The sequence below is a fragment of the Pezoporus occidentalis genome, unplaced genomic scaffold (assembly GCF_034315485.1).
Source record: "Pezoporus occidentalis ecotype Australia unplaced genomic scaffold, CSIRO_AGI_Poc_V1 ctg30, whole genome shotgun sequence".
Classification (NCBI taxonomy): domain Eukaryota; kingdom Metazoa; phylum Chordata; class Aves; order Psittaciformes; family Psittacidae; genus Pezoporus; species Pezoporus occidentalis.
In genome coordinates, this window is record NW_026914941.1 from 2,977,205 (window position 1) to 2,998,297 (window position 21,093).

A 21,093-nucleotide genomic window follows, 5' to 3' on the forward strand; every position below is an offset into this window, starting at 1 on the left:
ATTTAATGACTTATTCCAAAGAGATGAGGAGAGTGACAGAGTCCTCCACCTGTCTCACATCAGCTCAGGCACCGTTTGATAGCTCTTGGCACCTGGTAGCATCCTGAACAAATCCTGGATGGGATTGCTGTATTACTCCCACAGAAGCAGGAATTAGTTTTAAGCAGGTGAAATGCAAACTGACTTTACATTCCTTCACAGCGGGATCTTGATAATGAATATGGATATAAACCCATATACTAACAATACTTTGTTGTATCACTACAGCTCTTTCTCAGGACAATGGAGAAACAATTAAGCAACTTGTTTGAGAATATATAACAATCCCTTTACAAGGAGTCCAAGCACTCTGACTTGCTGGTATTATGCTTTCCTTGGAGGATCACCCTCTCATTTCCCTTGGCATTCTGAATCCTTGACATTACTGAATATTCATTTTGTGATTCATGGGACTACAGCAGTTTTTAGTTTGCCTCTGGATCAGAGATAAAATTTCTGAATAGAGCTTTGTAGCTTGGAGTGTTTAGTTTTCCTGTAACATCATTACTGAGCTAGCTACACACATCCTAGGACATCAATTCCAGACATCCTGCCAAAGATCAGATGAGATCCAAAGGACTGCATTCATTAGCTGCCAAAAGAATGCTGGGGGGAAGGGACAGAAAATTGTCTACATCTGTGACAGTGGAAAAAATGCATATAATGTAGTTAAATATGAAAATACAAGCAAATATTTACCCAAGTTAAAAATGAAACTAGCAAACCAAATTTTATTTTCCAAACACAAATAAGCTTCCTGAATATTAGAGAAAACAGAGTTTTGAACAAACTCTTCCATAAGCGCTAAAGGAATATTGTCACTTGATATTTAGGTAACATTTTCATTTGCGGCTTTTGTAATGTGTTCTCATAGTACTCTCCCAGAAAGAATGTGAACTGCTTTTCTTGATTGTTCCATTATAGTGCCTGCATATTCTGTATTCTCTACAGATGGAGCTGTATATTAACAGAGTTGGGTTTGTACAAACAGCTCAATCAATGTAACACAAGGATTAATCATCAGATGCCTGATTTCCCATAAACGCTGGGAGAAGAACAGGAGCTTGCAAGAAGACCCCTGTCAGCCCTCACAGGAGCTGGGTTTTTTTCAGCCTCTTAAGATACTCGGGCCTTCAATAGAGTAGAAAACATTTTGTCTTTTTACTGGTCGGCATTAACCTAAGTATCCTGGAAGCAGTGTGAAAGGAGCTGGGGCATTAACCTGCTTCCTGGCAATGATTTTACTTACGTTCATTGTGCATTGTGCATGTTATAAACACATACTCCTCTTTTCAAAGCACTCTTATTCTAAAGATGCTTTATTTTACAGCTTCCCGCTCAAAGGAGGTATTTGATTACTGCATGCATGTCTCTGCTGCTCCGGCAGCTGCTCAATCCATACCACTAGCTGAACAGCAATGGAGATGGATCTGCGCTGTTAGTGCTTCAGAAGGAATTGTGATTACACGGATAGCTGTATATTAAAGCAACATACATTAAGATCTTTGTCTGAAATGTGAATTATTAAAAATACACAAATAGAATGGTTCCCCCCCTCCTCGTTCCAGGTACCTTTGTAAGGTTAATCTGAGACACGCACCTTCATCAATAATACGATTACTGGAATTGGAAAGAGAAGCACAACAATGCCGATAAACGCAAAGCAAAGTCAGTTCCTTTTTCTATACTTGGTTGCTAGCACATGGCTAACTAATACAATATTATCTTATCAAAACGATATTTTTATTTTAAATACACATATAAAGTATGACTGTAAGGTATTTCCAGTAAGAGGAGGCCAGTCTTATTCATTGCTCTTTAGACCATACTTACAACTTAAATTTTTCTCCCAAGTTATTTTAACTCTGTATAAACTCTTCAAAAGTGGCTTTGAAATTCATATGTAATAATGAGAGGGGTACCTGAACACAGAAGGTTTAACTTGTCATTTAATAGAAGTTAATGCATAAAGTAGGTCCATCAATACCTTAAACAGTAAATAACAAAAGTGGTTTAAAAGATAAAAGAGCACAGACACAGAATTCACAGAATCATAGAATAGTTAGGGCTGGAAAGGACCAAAGGTTCCAACCCCCCTGCCATGGTCAGGGACACCTCACACCAAACCATCTCACCCAAGGCTCGACCCAACCTGGCCTTGAACACTGCCAGGGATAAAGCATTCACAACTTCCCTGGGCAACCCATTCCAGTGCCTCACCACTCTTACAGGAAAGAATTTCCTCCTTATATCCAACCTAAACTTCCCCTGTTTAAGTTTTAACCCGTTACCCCTTGTTCTATCACTACAGTCCCTAATGAAGAGTCCCTCTCCAGCATCCCTATAGGCCCCCTTCAGACACTGGAAGGCTCCTCTGAGGTCTTCCCGCAGCCTCCTCTTCTCCAGGCTGAACAGCCCCAACTTCCTCAGCCTGTCTTCATACGGGAGGTGCTCCAGTCCCCTGATCAATCTCGTGGCCTCCTCTGGACTTGTTCCAACAGTTCCATGTCCTTTTTATGTTGAGGACAGCAGAACTGCATACAATACTCCAAGTGAGGTCTCACAAGAGCAGAGTAGAGGGGCAGGATCACCTCCTTCGACCTGCTGGTCACTCTCCTTTTGATGCAGCCCAGGATACGGTTGCTTTCTGGGCTGCAACCGCACACTGGCGGCCCATGTTCATTTTCTCATCAACCAACACCCCCAAGTCTTTCTCCGCAGGGATGCTCTGAATCTTCTCTGCCCAGCCTGTAGCTGTGCCTGGGATTGCTCTGACCCAGGTGTAGAACCTTGCACTTGGCATGGTTAAAATTCATAATGTTGACATCAGCCCACCTCACAAGTGTGTCAAGGTCCCTCTGGATGGCATTCCTTCCCTCCAGGGTATCAACCGAACCACACAGCTTGGTGTCATCAGCAAAAATTATACTAGAAGCAAGAAGGGACCTTCTCTATGAAAAGAAATTGAAGTAATATAAAAGATTATGTAGCATTATTTCAGTATCAACCAAGTCACAGGAATCTGCCCACCTCTGGAATAGTTTCATGGCTCCCTGTTACTCCTTGCAAGCCCTTTCTGTGCCCTATGTTGACAGAAGTTTACTTCCTCTCCTACAGACCATCAGCTCTGCTCAGAAAAGCAAGCAAGTACAACGAAACGACAATTTCTGTCCCTATTCATTGTAATCCCAGACATCAGTAAGGGTAACTCCATTGCAGGGCTGCATATTGGTACAGGAGTGCCGTAAAGCATCACAGGCTTACTTCAAAACTCATTCTGAGAAACTGGAAGACAACTTAAGGAAGGAAAAAATGAGAGGGATCTTTTGGCTACCACAACCACAAGCTAAAATGAAAAGGGACTCGGTAAACTGTATATAAGGTTCTCAAAAGACAGCCAGTGCTACCCAAATGCAGGGCAGTTTAGACTACGTTTCAAAAGAAACTCTGTAAAGCAGAACATCCATCTGAATGACCCTTCATCACGGCTGTATTTCCTCCTGCTCTCCCTCACAGCCAGGTACTTCACTTCAGTCTATGAGCTCAATAAATTTCCTGCTTCAAAAAAGGATGTAACAGGGAGCCCTGCTAACCACAGAAGTCTACATAATTAAGCTTTAGCTTCCTATTTTACAAATCATCTTTGACAGTCCTTAATAGCTACTTAGCAGAGTAACAGCGTAAATATTACTTTTATAAATAGGAATGATCTATTTAATACCTTTTCCTTTATTAAGGCATTTAATATAATTATAGAGGAAATAAAATTTCCCTAGTTTGAAGCTGCACATGCAGCTTGCACTCTTGAAAAGTTTTCTTCACTGAGACTATGAAATACAGAAGAGACTTGAAGGATCTGCTCCCTGATACCCACAAGCAATGCTTCAGCCACTTGACTCAAGCCAAGTTGAGCCTTCCAGTTTCACAAAGAACTTTGGACTCCAAAAAGAAAATCCATGAAGCATTTGTCCAAAGCATAAACTCAAGGTGAGACAGTCAGAATTGGAAGAAAATGGAAGGAAGCATTTTCCTAGCATGTTGTAAAGCCATCAAATGGTCAGTGGGATACCTGGGGATGAAAAGGTGCAGTCTGACTCTAGCAGGTGAACAGGGAAGTTTCATTCCAACATCTGTTTCCTCAGGCCCTCAGAGGGTTCTGCACACCTTCACATCAGCATGAGCATGCTGGCCGCCCCACTGACAGCTGCTCTGAGGATGGGTGGCCAGGGGCATGCAGCGACTTTTACATCCCGGCTCCTGAGCTCCTGTTTCTGTTACCTGCTCACCTCGATGGATAGGAACCCCTTTGTAACTTCACCTCAGACAAATATGGAGCGGTACATACCGCATTCCTCTGAGAATCGCCCTCCATTCAGCTCATGCCACCTCTCGTTTAGCATTAGGTGAGCAAACTCTTTTACAAGGCTGGCCATTTGCTCAAGGCCTCCGGGCGATTTAGTTTTAGACATTAGTGAAGGAAAAAAGCCTCCTCACTGAGTGGGAACCTTTCCACCTTAGGATCTATAGGCCAATTTAACTAAAAGAATGATGGAAATCTCACAGGAATTACACCTCTGTGAAACAGCTACACAAAGAAAAAGAGTCTCAGAGGGACAAAAACTCAACTCTACCTATAAAAATACTCTGGAGAGAGTCCTGAAACATCTATGCATATTTACATACACATGCACAGATTCACTCCTTAAGTGTCTTCCTTAAAGGCAGCAAAATAACTCAGTTCTCTATGTATTTTTATGTGGTGAATATGCATTTATTTGTATGATATTCACTGTTCTCAAATGTCCTTGCTCTGAGAAAACTGAAACTTGTATTAATTAAGAAAAGTTCATTAGTTCAACAGATTCATTAACCTTTTTTGGGAAATGTACACTGAGCACCAAATTAATCAGCATCCCGAAATCAAGTCACAATTCATCTCTCAGTATATTATTTTTCAAATATATTTTGCAATATAGATGTGCATAAACCCAGCATACATCATTTTGGGAATACTTATTTCCTACTATAATTCCCAAAGGGGCAGCTCTCACATCAAAATACAGTTCTTACCTTATTTAAACAAACAACCAATTTAAGAAACCACCTGGGATTTCCAATCTGCTTTCAGACATTATTAATTTAAAAGTATTAGGCTGTGCCCTCCTCTGACTCCAGCCGTGCCCACTGAAGAAGCTGTCTTTCCACCAAATTAGCCCAATCCCCACTGATAAACCCCCTCCAGATCCATGTGATTCTTAATCACTTTCAGCCAAATTAGTTCATTTATTCTAAGCTCAGCTTTTACCTATCAGGTCTTCCTCAAACAACTTCATTTTACTTGGAAGAGCACACCTGAAGCTGTGACAATGTAAAGCCCATTTTGGTCCAGATCTTTTTTAGCTGTAGATACGTCCAACACAGCTACAGCATGTCAGGATGGTCAGGGTGGTGATTACTGAGATTGCCCACAAAATCCCTCAGGTATCTTATTTACATCTGCTTATAAGAACTCCAGCAGATGTTAATAGTTCCAACTGACCTTTTGTTATGGCCATTTCAATCTAGTGCATTACTCAAAAAAAAAAAAAAGTAAATTATTTTGACTGTATTCAAATCTTAATGTGATATTTTACTTGAAATTTTCTCCCAATTCCATAGTTAAGGACACAGAGCTTGTGCCAACAATCTGTAATTTGTCATGCATGTGAAGGGCTGACTATACCGTAAAACCTTTGTTCTTCATAAAAAATAAGGGCAACAGCCTGTGGACCTAGGCAAGACAAGCCTAATTTAGGATCGATCAAGTCCGTCAGCGACGGCATCAACACAGATATGCCAGGTGCCCTTGCAGCAAAGGCCAAACACATCATCATTTTATCACCACATTTGCTTCAGAGCCCATCTCATTACTTTACAACTCCTAGTCACTAATTTTTGGCACAGTTAAACTAAGAATTAACATCAGCGTAGTTCCCTTTATCACTGCATGTTACATTTTAATAACAGAATATTTCAAAGTGATGTTGCCAGCTGCATGTAGCTTCCAAACAACAGGAAATATATTATCAGTGGGAAAATAAAGTCAGATCGAAAACCACTCACAAGATGAGTATCAGAGAGTTGGTAGCTTGAAATACTTGTTTCACAGAAATCAGAACATTGATATCAAACAAAAGGATCTCAGGAAAAAATTCTCATCTTGAATCACATGTAACTAACATTTAATTTTATGTTTCAAATTAGTTTCATTCTGAAGAGATCCTATGAACTTCAGCAAGACCGCATCTTCAGAAGAAACACTAACTCAAAGTGGTAATTGTAAGTGCCTGATCAGCACAAGAAATAACTGACAGGTAACGGTATTAGGTTTTTAACTGCTGATAGGTAGACAGGTAAGCAACCAAAGCTGTTACATTAGGATGTTTTGTGTGTTTCTTTTTATAATTAGTTTATAAATATCCTTAAAATAGCACCATCATGTCTTTCTTACTCTGGTAGGACTAGACCTGGATAGTCAAAGGTGAATGTCTGTGTTTGGCTTTTTCTTTCTGGCGGACACAAAGACCAAATGGGCCCCATGATACAGCAAAAACCAGAAATGCCCCTCAAAAGGCCATCTTGATTATTATCATGGCTAGCCATTACCTAATTCAGACCTGATTAAAAAGCACTGCATGTGCCTCAAACCTCACAAAAAATATGTGTTAAGTACTAAGGATGAATATTCTTAAACTGGCAAATATTCTCTATAATTTCACAAGGAAACTTGCTATGAGCTGTTTAATCGTAATTAAGATTTTCATGGGTATGGTCATGTCTTGGGTCAGAACACAAATCAAACCCAGTCCACAACACTCAGTTACTACTGGTACATGAAGACAGTAACACTTCAATTTTGCCCAAGTTTACACTTGTCTGCTCACAGATACAGTGACTTCATTAGCACACGATACATCATTCTATACTTGTCCTACTACGTACATCTCCTTAGCACAAGCCACATTTGCATTGCTTTCCTGTTCCTCATTTTTTGCACAGTTTTTACCCAGTGTTAAACACAGTACATTTTCCAGGGTCACTTGGGTTCCATTACCCACCAGAGATCAAACCACCAACATGATAAAGATAATATAGGGGGAGGGAAATTCTTGTTGAAAATAAGTATAATCTTGCCTTTTAAATATCCCTGCAGTCTAAGTTAACTAGCTCTTCAGAACTCAGAATCTAGGAAATGACCACTTAATATTCAAAAACCATCATACCTGCAAGAACAAGCATTCCACTCTGAAATCAATGCAGGCTTTCATTTATCCATTACTGTTTGTTGACTTCTTTCAGCATATTACTAAATCCTAACTGTCTGGCAAAACACTGCTAGCTGCATTGGTTAAATTCCATAATCTCATCTATTTCATTAACTACTAGAAAATAATTAGCGATAGCAAAGCCAGTTTAGACTGCTAAAAGTAATTCTCTTTCTCTTCTGTTAGTGAAGAAAGGATCTGGTGTGCAATTTTCATATAAATACACATTGTTTATTCCCATCTAAAAGCTGGAAACTTATAGGAGATACTGTCTGGAAGCTTCCACTATCAAATCTTACTTCATCACATCTGTGATAAATTCTGATGCAATATAAAGACTGCATTATGCAGCTTATAATTTTATATTTATTATTGGCTTTTGTATTTATGTTTCTCAAATTCTACATAGTGTTAAATTTAACAGCTGTACCAGTATGGAGCATAACTCAGAGGCATTTATCTACCAAACAGCTCCCTTGAGGAAAAAGAACAGTGTCCTAACTACACACACAGAAATTCAGTGGTGTTAACAAAAAACAGATGCTTCAGAAGAGTATGAAGAGTGCACCAGCCAAAGCATAGTCATAAAGTTCCCAGTCTCTGCAGGCTGGAAATCCAAGGACCTGCACAACTCTTTATCGTTACAAACTGCGAAATTGTTCACCTCTACAGATGAACTTCCTAAAACTAGTGACATCGTGTTGAAGGCCACCAATGTGACCAAGTTTTTCTGCTAACTAAACATAAATCTCAAATCTCCCTCCCCTGCCCCTTTTGCTTATGAACCTATGGAGCAATCTGTGCAAACTGCCTTCTCTTTTCCTTGGGGAAGTCAAACTCTATTGCATGCACTCTCTTTTAATAGAAATATTGGATACCACATCTCCAAAGAGTCTTGAAAACTTGCAGTTAAATGGAAAGAATACACTTGACCATAGATCTCAGACTGATGGAGATATACTTCAGGCAAGAATATAAATAAAATATTAAGCCTAAGGTAAGGGGAAAAGTACCTTTCAAACTCTTCCTTCAGTTTTAAAAAACTTGAGACTTTCTTAGTTCAAGAGAAAAATTCCTGCAAGTTTTGATTTTTCATGCAATAAAAGATTTTTAGAAAAAAAAAAAAATCAAAATCTTACACTGCCAAATTTCTTCAGACATTGTAAAATTGGGAGTCTCACAGTTCTGAAGACACCTCTGAAATGTGGATTCCTACCAATTTAAATGAGGACTGCAGACACCCTTACAAAACTAAGATAAAAAGCTTAAAGTTTCACTAATGCAAATATGCTAAACATAAAACTATAAAACAGCTCATGTGGATGGCTAGATATACCCATCTCCATGCAAATTTTAATTACTAGTCAACATTTAGGAGTGATTTGGTGAGACAAATGATTTATATTAGTGCTGTTACAGACCTAAAGCTGATTTCACTGAGGTCATGCTCCAAGGGAAAATTGCACCACATAGCAGTAAGCCAGTATAACAGACAGAGTATTAAATCAATACGGTCTCTCACATCAGCTAATAAATTACAAGTGTGCTATCAGACCATCTGCTGGGAGAGAAGCATGATGAGTTGCACTGATCATACTGACTGACATTCTGGTTTGAACGTCTAGTCAGAATTAGTCCACCTTCTTGGCTTCAATAACTACTTCACTCCTGAGGCATATTTACAACATTGTTCACAGGCCTAGTGGGTAAGAAGAAAGTTCCTCCTCATCCTCCCATAATCCTTTGCACTTTGCCTAGGAGAGTCTTAAGTGAATGGAAAAGGTAAGCTCGGCTTCATCTGCGACTGATTACATTAAGCTAACAATTTTATCAAATTGTGTTCATGGCTTGATATTCTTCGCACAGTTTCTACAATAAAGAACCAAACTATCACATCAATGGTAAGTCATTTTAAACCATAGAACTATGGGGCTTAATATTTTGTAAGAGGATAGAACTGAAACCTGAAGGAGAAAATCTACATCCCAGACAAGTTTTACTCTGTGAGAGGAAAAACACAATCCTTGGGACTTTCCCAAATTCCCACCCATTCATACCAAAACTGTTTGCCAAACCTTTGTTTTTATTTGTATACAGCTGAGTCACACAGTCCTCTGCTCATGGCATATAGGATTATAAACCGCTCTGGGTCACACTTTGGGATCTTTTGCACTGCCTATTACACACTTATGTTCCTGACATATGCTACTTATTGTTCTCACCATAACACTTTCCATTTAACTTTTCACCTAAGCATGGCATAGGGTTTAAAAACACCAGCTGGCTAAGCCTCACAAGAAAACACCCATACAGCAACTAATTATCAACTGATTTTTAATATATACTTAATATACATAATATTATGTACATATAATACCTGTAAGATCACTCCCTCCTTCACTGAACTGCAGCCATTCCCAAAAGGAAGGAAAATGAAGACTGAAGCATGGATGATACTTTTTAACTCGACAAATTACCATTTTCTGATGGAATAAAGGAAACAAACCTGACATATTGCCAGGACAGTTTCTTTGGTGCCACAATGAGTTTAGTCATGAGAGCTAGTGATTTAAGAGACAAACTGTAACACAAAAATGTTGTGTTATGGTTAGTCTGATTCATCAAAACTGAGTTTGAGAGTATCTTGCCTGGGCACCATTGGAAAGGTTTGCTCATTTAGCAGTTTGACCTCAGTTACAACAGCAAGGGTGACCAGCAGAAAGATGTTAAAGTCCTGCCTCTCAATCCCTACTGTCACATGATTAGGTACAGCTACAGTATGAGCTCATTTGAAGCATAATCATTACAAAGATTAGGTGACAATAATAGTTTTATAGACTTCATATTTAATATATGATCTTACTACATGAGCCCTGTCAACTTGCTCACTGAGCTGATTTGACAAATCAAGACACAAACAAGTAATTTTCCAAAAACTCAGAGGCAATGTGTTAACAATTCAGAGATTAAATATTCCTGGTTTTAATAGCATTGTTCAATAGAACAGATACACACAATTCATATAAAACATCATCTGAGCACTGTAACTGAAAGTATATTTCTAAAACCTTTGCTCTTATAAGATTTACAATGCTGATCAACAACTAGAAGATGAAAATACTTGACCATCAACAGAGAAGCACTGCAAGTGACATTGCTACACCGATGCGAGCAACTCAAGGCATCAGGTTTGTCACTGACATATACTGTCAGTCAGTAAAAGATTAAAGGGGCAAATCTGGCAGAACCATCTTTGTGCTGTTGTCTATATAAAGCTACTTGAACTTAGTGACAGAAGTTAGAAAATAGATTTCCATCACCTGGGTAAGTCTGAGCTGAATTCAGGTAGCTGAAGTGTTCCCTGTGCTGTGGAGGTCACCTAACCATCATTTCACAGCCTAATGCAGATGAAGTACCACACTACACCAATAAAGCATTACCATCTGGCCACATCTTTCCCCAGCCTACATGACATGACAGACAATGCAAGAGCATCTAAGGAAATAAAATACTAAAGGTGGACAATATACCCTTGAACCTCAGGTGCTTCAAGTGTGGCTCCCATGCTGTACTCCTGCATTGTGCTTGAATTGTGCTGCTGCAATCAAAATCTGCATACAAGAACAGGAAGATGTGAGTGAAAGAGCCTGCCCTTGCTGGGTGACTGCTGGATGGAGATGCAAATCCAACCCAAGTGCACCTCTGTGGGAGGAGAGGCAGTCAAAACTCATCTCCCTGAATTAATTACCCCTCTTCACCCTCAGCTTCATAGGTCCAGGACAAACGCTTTTGCCCATGGGAACATTTTGGTATGAGATGCTCAGACTCAGTTATATGATTGTGCCTACCCGTAAGGACCTTCCATTTCACAACAATAGTTGGAGGTCCCATGGCAGACCTGTCGAGTTTCATGCACAAGGCAGGAAACAGAGAAATCATCTCTTCCACAGGATGTGCCCCACTGGTGAGATCAGAGCCATGCTGCAGAGCCTCCCTTGTGCCCCAAGATGTCTCTCTGCCAGACCCAAACAGCAAAATGAGCTTCAACAGCAAAGCTGTGACTCAGTGTTACAGCTCCATCACATTTATCTTATGAGAGCTTCTTCACTGGGATTGAGGAAGGTAGAGATCAACAAAACTTGTTGTGAAAACCTCAGTACTGGAGAAGTTCTCACACATAGCACAGAGCAGGGGCCCTGGCTGCCACTGCATTCATGACCAAATGAAACCACTCTATAAAATAAAAGTCTTCAGGTAAGCAATGACAGGAACTGGGCAAGGGAGCTCCCCTCTGATACCTGAATTGCAGTTCACATTAAAAGAGAATGCTAATGAGATTATTAATAAGATATTCCATTCACAAGGCAATGACACCTTTGTTACACAGTGAGTAAAAACACTGCAGAGTGAAAAAAAAAAAAAACATGAAGGAAAAGATGAGAATGTTTTTTTTCCCTTCTAATACTGAAATGATGTCCTTAACTTTTCAAGAATAACACTGGCAGTATTTTGCTCTACAAAGGGTTGTACAAGGCAGCAAGTAAAATCGGGCAGAGGTTGGCAGTAAAATCAAAATTTACAATCCATAACATGACTATGTCTTAAGAATTGCTTTTATTGAAAATGTTGTATATTCTCCAACATAGTTTGAAGCCAAGTTGTTCCACAGATGGCATCTAGAATGAAAACAAACTCTAGCAAATATAAGACAACTTCCACATTAGAGCAGAGCACCAGCAGGGAAAAATGAACAGGCAAACATTTCTTGCTAAAAATCAACATAAAAAAACACTGTATGCACAATGCTGCAGAGCTGATATTATATACAAGGACACTACACCTACCTACAAATACACCTTCTGCCAAAAATGAAAACAAAGAGAAAGCTTTCCTCAGTTGATATGCAGCTCTAGTTCAGGGTGAACTTGAAATCCTAAATTACAGGAAGCAAAAGGTGTCACCAAAATTTACTGAGAGAGCAAATTAAATATGCTGAAACAATGAGAAAGTTCTAGAATCTAAAAAGTTAATCTAAATGTAAGATGCAGGATAGAAAACTGGATTCTCCTGCTTGTCTGAACAAAATCACCATGTAACTAGTAATTGTTATCCTCCTGCCCTTTGCTAAGGTTTTGGGATCTGAAGGACTTATGTAAACGAGAAGAAAGCTTCCTCACATCACTTAGAAGAAAAACTGTGCCACACACTGTCTGGGATTGTGTTTATTGAATCAAGCTAAAGCATCCAAAACTATTTTCAGGGCACAGGTTTTAAAGTAAAATATTTTCGCAGAACTTAAAAAAAAAAATAGAGAACAACCTATAAGGCTGTTGCTTACTATAAATCTATCACAAAAATTGCACAGCGTGTCTTTTTTCTAAGGCAAGGTTACTATGACTAGAAGATACAGTGAAAAAAACACTCAAAGGATAAAAAAGGATCCTATGCAAAGGCTTATGAACATTGGCTGTTCCTAATATTCATCTGTATAGTGATTTTACATAACTTCTCTTTATTGTGTATTCATATTATCAATGACAAGTGAAATCTAATATCTTCAACTGCTGATAGAGGCTCTTCCTTTTTCCTTTTTCTTAAAATCTGTTTTATTCTTGTCTTTCCTATACTATAAAACTTCAGGCTGCAGTAGTTTTATGTTCTGTGGCATATATTTGGTACTAATGAATCAGAGCCTTTCACAAACCAGGTGAAATGAGTCACTGTAATGACACCTTTTTGCTACACTATATTTATTTGCCAGCAGGATCCCAAATGGCAATACTTGCCACAACGCGGCTGCTGCTGCTGCTATTCTCAATCTTACAAGAAAGGGACAAATAAGGGAATTTTATTATTTGTAGCACTCACGGAAAAAAGAACAAGAAGCCTTTCATGACCCAAAGAGTACTAGAAACTGGCTGTCCTGAGAAGGCCAATCACAAATTCACAGCAATAAAAAACTTACACATGTTCACCACAATATACAGCATTGCTCACCGAGAAACTCCATTCCTGAGTAATTCTTAAGTATGTTGGTCTGCAGTCCCCTTATTTGAAGCTGTACTACCATACTGCTTTATTTTTTATACAGCGTATACAATAGTCTGTGTGAGTATGAAAGAAAATAAGAATATCCTTGCCCTACTGCCTGTACAGCATAGTGTAACATAGTGGAAAGATCTAAAATATCTCTTCTTAAAGAAAGGAGGAAAGGGGGTGGAGTAAGCACAACTGAGTTTTGAATTTATGATCTTTGAATTATTTCTATTCTTAAATATCATAACATGTCTGCATTAAAGAGGATTGCAGTCACCTGTTCTTCCTGTAATAATAGTGTCATATAACTTCATCAATGAATGTTAAACCTTGGAAGCTCAGTCCATTTGCTGTTAAAATACCCAGGTACTATTTTCCCCTCTAATTTCAACAGTTTGTATGGAAAAATGAGTGTCGCTCAGAAACATTGAAAAATACCATGAAACTTGTGTGAACGTGCCATAAAATGCAATTCATGTGAATTCAGAAGGTCACGACTCCATCCTTCACACCAGTTCCCCTCCATGCTGGCAAGCAGCAACATTTGTGTGCACAAATTCTCACAGGCAAGAGCCTCCAAATTCTCCCATCAGCACAAGCATAATTTACAGAAGAGGCACCTGCTTACATGTAGGAAAAAGACAAAAGTCTTAAAACCCACCCAAGAGAACCAGGATTTACCTGAGCCTCACAAAGAAGTATAGCTGCTTGCAGCTCCACTGAACCTAGTTACTAAAGATACAGTTTGTTTCTTTAGCCTCAGCACCTAAAGCTTCAGAAGCTGTATCCAGTCCTCTCTTTAAGATGCACGCTTCGCCAAGCAGCACAAACAGCAACACCAACTGAGCTGAATGGCTCAGATTTGATTGCGGTGAAGCAAACTACCAAAGCAAACAGTTCAGTGCTTCAGAGTTAAACAAAAAACAGTAAGAGAGCAAATACCATGGAGGAAACAAAAACTCGCTTTCAAACAGCCTCTGAATTGAAAAGGAAGCTAAATTCACTGCCTGAATTATTTACAATTAAATTACTCACAAAGCTGAATTTCTATAACAACATATTTGATCATGCTGGCTTCACCTCAAATCATTACTTGGAACTACTCAGACTCACCTCAATCAGATGCGATTCACCTCATCACTGGGTGAAGATTTTAATTCAACTTTTCAGTAGTGTGTATTCAGCTCAGAGACGCATTGCAAAGCAGTTTTCCCATTTGCTTCTACTATTCATTAGGAACCGCCTGACGCCATGCAACAGGACCCAATGCTCTTGTTTAGGATGGCTATGCAGGAACAGCAAGCTGCCCACTCTTCTGAATGAAGGTGTGATACAGAAGGAGCAAAGCTCTAGTCCTTCCTTCAAATTATGAAATAATGCTCCAGGTAGTACTTTCTGTGTATATATAAAATAATGACATTGTTCTACAAGATCATTTATCCCATGTATGATTAGCCTGCTTCAAACATCAGATCAACATTCAAAATTCATTTGATTTTAATTGTCTCCATAGCTTTAGCACATTTAGTTCAACAATCTTGTTTCAGAACAGGTCTTAGCTGAGTTTTTCTACATGTGCTTTTATAACCTGACACCCCAAAGGGCTAAGCAATATCCTATGAATACAACACAGCATCACTTCTAAAATCATGCACAATTCTTGGCTTTGAAGGTTTAATATGGAAACCTTTAAAAGTCTCTGCTTGTTTTTAGAAGATTACTTATAATCTTCAATGCAAAACCAAAAACCTTTGCAGAGATTTACTGTAAACATTAAGCATTGATAACATCAGCAGGTTTTTGTGTTTCTGACAAATTTCACTTCTGCTGAGAAGAGTTTAAATAAACCTCTGGAAAATGTATACAACTGCCTGGAATTCCATTTACACCAGCTTTCTTCTGATGTGAAATTATTATTCCAGTTGCCTTAGCTACATCATGTCAGTATCTCAAACATGGATACCCATGCCTTATCTCCATATGTAGATTTGAGAAAATTCATTATCCCTCTATGCATGGAGTATTTATTTTCAGAATGTTGCTCACACATTGGTGGTGGCTTCATTTATTTCTGTATTTATGGCAGATAAGAGAAAGTGAACTCAGGCAATTTCTCTAGAAAATGTATACAAAACTGCTCCTACCAGCTGGAGGTCTGAAATAGCAGCTTAAGGCACATTTCCCTGGTTTTGGCATAGCCAGACAGAGGGGCTGTTAATGGTGTTTCAAAGTTGCCCTTCGGTTACACAAGACCAGGCATGGCACTCTTGCCTAGTTTACCATTTAGCACACATCTGCTCAAACCTTAACAAGAAGCTGAGGCACAATGAGTGAATTGCAACCAGATGTTTTTTCATGCACAAATTAATAAACAGACAATCTCCTTAATCTCAACATCTTTCTTCTCTGGCTGGGGGATTGCACCACCCAGCAACTGGAAAGCACAAACCACCACAGAGAGTTCTGACTGCAACAAACCATCCAGCTTTGAATAGATTCCCTAAGTCAGGTTAAGTTTATTAAAAGCTTTAAACATTTATCAATCTCCAGGGATGCAGGACTTTAATGCACCGCATTTAGAGGTAAATCACTGGTGTAATAGAAAGGCTCCTTCCTGCAACCTCCTGGGACCAGAAGGCTGGCTCAGACGATGGGCTCCTTTATCATCCTCATGCTAATTGTAGCACATCTTGAAATGATTAGATCTATTGTTAGAACAGCCCTTGTCAGCAGCTGGGACATGGTGATTAATAGAAATTTCTCTTTAATTCTTTAGGATGTAGAAGCCTGAAGTCACAGTTGAGCCCTGGACCCCAATTATTAGGTGATTAATGAAATTATAATTGCCAGCCTTTGGTTCACATTTATCACTAGGTTTACTATTAATCATTAGAGGTAAAGCACATGAAAAAGAAAATATGCTACAGATACAAGGGAGAAGAATAAATGGGTCAGAAAAATATTCTCCAATGCACCAGGCTGGAGCAAATGTGTATCATTACCAACAACTTAACTGTACTGCTGGTTCAAGTGAAGGTCAATCTTGCTAGCAGGAATCATTTTCTGCCTGATACCAACTACCACCTTATTCAGCACTTGAGAGACAGACACAGAGCAGCTGGCCACCAAGGTAGAAAAAAGAGTTTTTAGCACCCCTGTCAGTTAAGGGAATGATCAACCCCAATAACAGGGCTCTCTCCCAAGTTTTAAGAATGTTCCTTTTAAAATAATGCAATACAGAGATCACATATACATTGTGTGTGCCTGTCTCTGCATAGGCAGTCTTGCACCATTGGGCATCCTCTGGACATCAGGTACGTAGACCGTACTGTCAACTAGTTGATAGAGCTGCTGCTAACGCTTCCCTCTCTTACTGCTCTCCACTAGTGTCTCTGTGATGCTATGGGACACATTTTCCAAGCTTGATTATTTCCCAAAGACAACTCAAAGAGGCCAACGCTGTTCCAACAGTTAGGAATTAAGCAAATAATTATTTTGTCTATAAAATACACATCTGAAAAAAAAACATTTAGAACCGCTTTAGCCCTGTAGCAGTAAAGTCAGGAAAGGTCAGATCCAAGTTTTTCTCTTCCCTTCTCAACTGATCAGATTTTACAGAAAGAATAATTACTTTTCCACAGATCAAAAAACTGTGCAGGGGAAGGAAATGGAATGTAACTGAAAGACTGCGGCCTCTTTATCTCCTTGGGTATGAAATGCTCTTTTAAGATTTAAGAGCCCATGAGCCATTACCTCCCAAGAGAGACTGCATGAGGAGGAAGGCAGGTTTCCTCTGCTGCCACAGATCACTCTGCACCCTCAAGCAGAAAATGGTCAGAGAAAGGGACAGAACTTTGCCCTTTCCCACCATGCAGCCTCTGCTCTTCAACACTGCCAGCCATTTGCAAACACTTGCAGTTACGTGGTGTAATGTAAATGACTATTTACTTTGCACTGATCTGTATCAGGTGAAAAATCACTGTAATTTAGATCGCATTTGTTTATATAATAAATGATTTGTTTATATTGAACTTGATGCTTTCCCTCAGCTCCCTGAAAATTCATTAAATAACAAATCATTTATAAAAACATGCCTAGGTAAGTCAGAAACAATGGGTCTGCTACACATGCCCTCTCGGTATTAACATCCAAAGTGCACAACCACTTTACTGTATTTACCAGCACAAAGAATGATTTTTGTGATGACCCATTTTTGACTACCTCTGAAGCTCTGATTGTAGCTGCTTTTTTCAGTTCAAATTTAAGCAAATATTGCTCAACTTGCATCCTGCGAGTTTTAAATCAGGAGGTAGGAGGGGACAGTGATGCTGGTTAATTTTCATAATGCTGAATTTCAGTCTCCTGGGGAAAATGAAAGACCTCACTAATCTTTGATGTAATTTATATGAGCATATGCCAAAGTGTACTAAATTGTGTAAGCGAGGATAATAAATAAATACAGTGCGTGACAGAGAAGAAATAAAGCATAGTGGAATTCTAGTGCACTATTCAAACCAGGCAGTTGGGCCAGTTAATGCATGAGCTCAAGGCTGAACATCAATCTTGGCAGCTGATGTGACCCAGCAACATGGACAGCAAACAGCTCACGGCTCCTCAGTTACATGGGCATGAAAACAAAAACATTACAGAAATTTACAGAAATAAGCAATATTATCAATCACTTTACCCTATTCATTTCCTATAAATCAGTAAACATTACTATGAAATCTCATAATGAAACTGGGTACTAGTATCTCTAGTTTCTATCTGGAAGCTAACAGAAACATGTATAATGTGGGTTACAAATATGGCAAAAGACTAGAGCTGTGCCAGATTTCCCCTACTGCAAGTTACAAAGTTGCCATTCTGTCATTTCTTAATCTGAGAACTACATGCTGGATACTAGACAGGTTTTTGACTTTCTAAACCTGGAATACTACTAAAAAAGGAGTTCAGTTTTGTTCCTTTTCATTCTGATTTACATGGGAGAATAAAATATTCTGCTCTTCCCCCCCCCCCCAGTTTTGGTGTAATAATAATTTCACAGTGAAGGAACAAAGCATCGCCTAATGCTAGGAAAGATTTTAAAGTTACATTAAGGTTCTGATAACTCATTTCTAGTGGTGAGATGACATTCTTTGTGCTAATATTTAGCTTAATGATGCGGCATTTTAAAGAATTTCTTTGCTATTACAGCTCACAAATTTCCATACTTTGGAAAAGGTACTGTGTTTCATGTGTGAGCAAACGTATCGCACAAGGCTCTCTCAAAGTCTGCGTACATACTCCAGTCTCATAAACATACACAGCACTCCTTATTTCTCCTACACACACATAGCAATTTTACTTATTTTTTTGTGGAGAGAAATCACACTGATTTTGTTCACAAGAATAGTTGAGCTGGTTTACAGATACCAAAAAATATACTTTACTCTTCAGAAGCAGAAATTACATTGCAGAGGTTAATCACAGATGTAAAAATATGATTCTCCATATACTCCTCTCTCTATTCCTTAGCGAATTGGTAAATGGCTGAATCATTAACCATCTGAGGGCTCTACACATGAAATAAGAAGTTCTTAGTTGGATAAATTATTTGTGGCTGCTGGTTCATAGTCCAGATCTAACACAGCATGGTAGGCGCAGGTAGGTAAATAGGTGCTTTCGTAAAATAAGGTAGCAGCTAACTAGGCATGTATTTAGACATATCATAGAAAAATGTACTTGAAAAGAAACCCAAATTCAGTAACTTATGGAATATATTAACTCTAGGGAAACAGAGGCTTTATAATATGTACTGTATTATTTAGAAAGGGTCACATTTATACCGGCTTTAACAGACCCAGGAGGGAAGCTACAGTAGTTGTCTTTGATCTATTGGCCTATATTAAACACGGATGTGCTGGAGCATTGGGAAATGTCCTAATTTATTCCTGGAAAATATGTATTCATATTGTCAGACAGAACATCCTTTGTACTAGGGTGGTCTATTACATGGGAAGGATAAAATAAGTAAAAGGAAGCAGAGAAGTATGTCATGTGTCCACAATTGAACAGAATGGCTGGGTAAATTGCTGAGGAGCAATTCTGGTTGAACTTCTTTGTATCAAGGTATTCACCTCATTTTATCCAACAAAATGCTCTTTCTTAAGCTCAGAGGCAAAGTAAAAAAAAAAAGAAAAGAAGGGTGCATAATAAGTAGCTAACTTCAGATCACAGATATTATAAGGGAAAAGAAGATTTCCCAATAGTATTGAAGTCTACGCAGATACAAAGAACAGAACATGAGCTGTCACTCCCTAATCAGCGCTCAGGCTTGCAGGGCTCCTCCAACAGACTCTTGCATCTGGGGTCCAAAGGTGCAACAGCAGGAACACCATATGAACTTCAATGAGATCTGAGCACATCCTACTTATATCTAGTGATAGTGTTCACAAGCTTCCTGAATTTTAGTGCCACTCCTATACCAGAACTGTTCAACTGACACCATGAACTCCACATTCATTCCAACATATTTAAGAGTTTTGTTAACAAGTGCTGATTAAAAAGAACAGAAAAATAAAGAAGCCAAACAACCCTGCTGCAAGACTGGCAAAGAGATACAGCTCTGTCTCAAACACTACATATGACATCCTTGGTCACTTCTTTGCAGAGCACAAACAGCAAATAGAAGAAAGTAATCCTTTTCCTTTGCATTTCCTAAAATTCAGTTTTCCCTCTTTTCCTCATATGCTCACATTTGCACTGTAGCATTACAGCCTGACAATGCTTTCTGTAACCGGAATTGTTGCACATCTGTTTCTAATCAGAAGAATTTAATAATATTCCATCAATGGTGGCAGTTTGCATTTATACCATCACATTCATTTTTTTGTAAGAAAGGAGTATGAATATTCGTTGCTGGCCAGAGTAGCTGTGGACATGAATAGCATCTAACAGCCTCCCTCTGCATACAAAAAGCATACCTCTTGGTACCAGCTGAAATTCTAATCAGTTCCCTCACAACGCAGATATTGTAGCTGTGCTAGTCATTTCTGTTATTATAAATGACATTTCAGGAATTGAAAAAATTGTAGCTTGTCAGTTGAGACTTGTAATCGTTATCCATTCAGCTAAAGGATTTAACAGGTATGCTTGTAGAGGGAGAAAAAATAGATTCCCTTCTCCCTAATCTCAGAAAGACACAAGTGGTCTAAATTAACAATTACCTTAGACATTGAGGGAGATATCTAATAACACTCTATGAGAACAAAAGTTAGTATATTCTGATGGGAATTTAATATCAGCCGCAGCCTGACCAGAATATGTGCAGCAGTTCGATTACCAGAGAAGCAGCTGTGATTCCTTCTCCCCACTAAAACACTGTCCTCAACGTGCCCAGTGACCCCTCTCTCTTTGGGTGCCACATGCATTGGTTGTGCATTTAGTTGAGGCCATTTGACCATGCTGAAGGTTTAAGGGGCACATGAAATAACAGAGAAAGATACATACCCTAAAGCAAGGAGAGGCCACATGATAAATTCACTACAGAAACAAAAGCTGTTTAATGTCCTGTGTAACCCCAGAGGAGTTCCAGCACCTTGTATTGTTATTGCAGTCTTAAATATAAAGTTATTTTAATATAATCCCTTATAATAACTTCAAATTGCTCCTCAAAATGTAATAAATGAGAAAGATGGTTTAAACTTTCTGATCTTTATCTGTGTACTTATAC

General features: G+C 38.9%; 1 protein-coding gene across 6 annotated transcripts in view; it reads right to left on the reverse strand.

The window, feature by feature from the left end:
* Nucleotides 1-21,093, reverse strand: part of PCDH11X (protocadherin 11 X-linked) — a 491,669-nt gene that overhangs the window by 222,727 nt on the left and 247,849 nt on the right. The window contains exon 6 of one of the 6 annotated variants that reach the window (XM_062627449.1): nt 11,181-11,358. The exons of the other annotated variants lie outside the window; for them this stretch is intronic. Within the exon in view, the coding sequence (XP_062483433.1) occupies nt 11,314-11,358 (45 nt within the window). The 3' untranslated portion in view covers nt 11,181-11,313. Of the gene's footprint in view, nt 1-11,180; nt 11,359-21,093 lie in introns of those variants that run through there. 6 annotated transcript variants of the gene reach the window in all.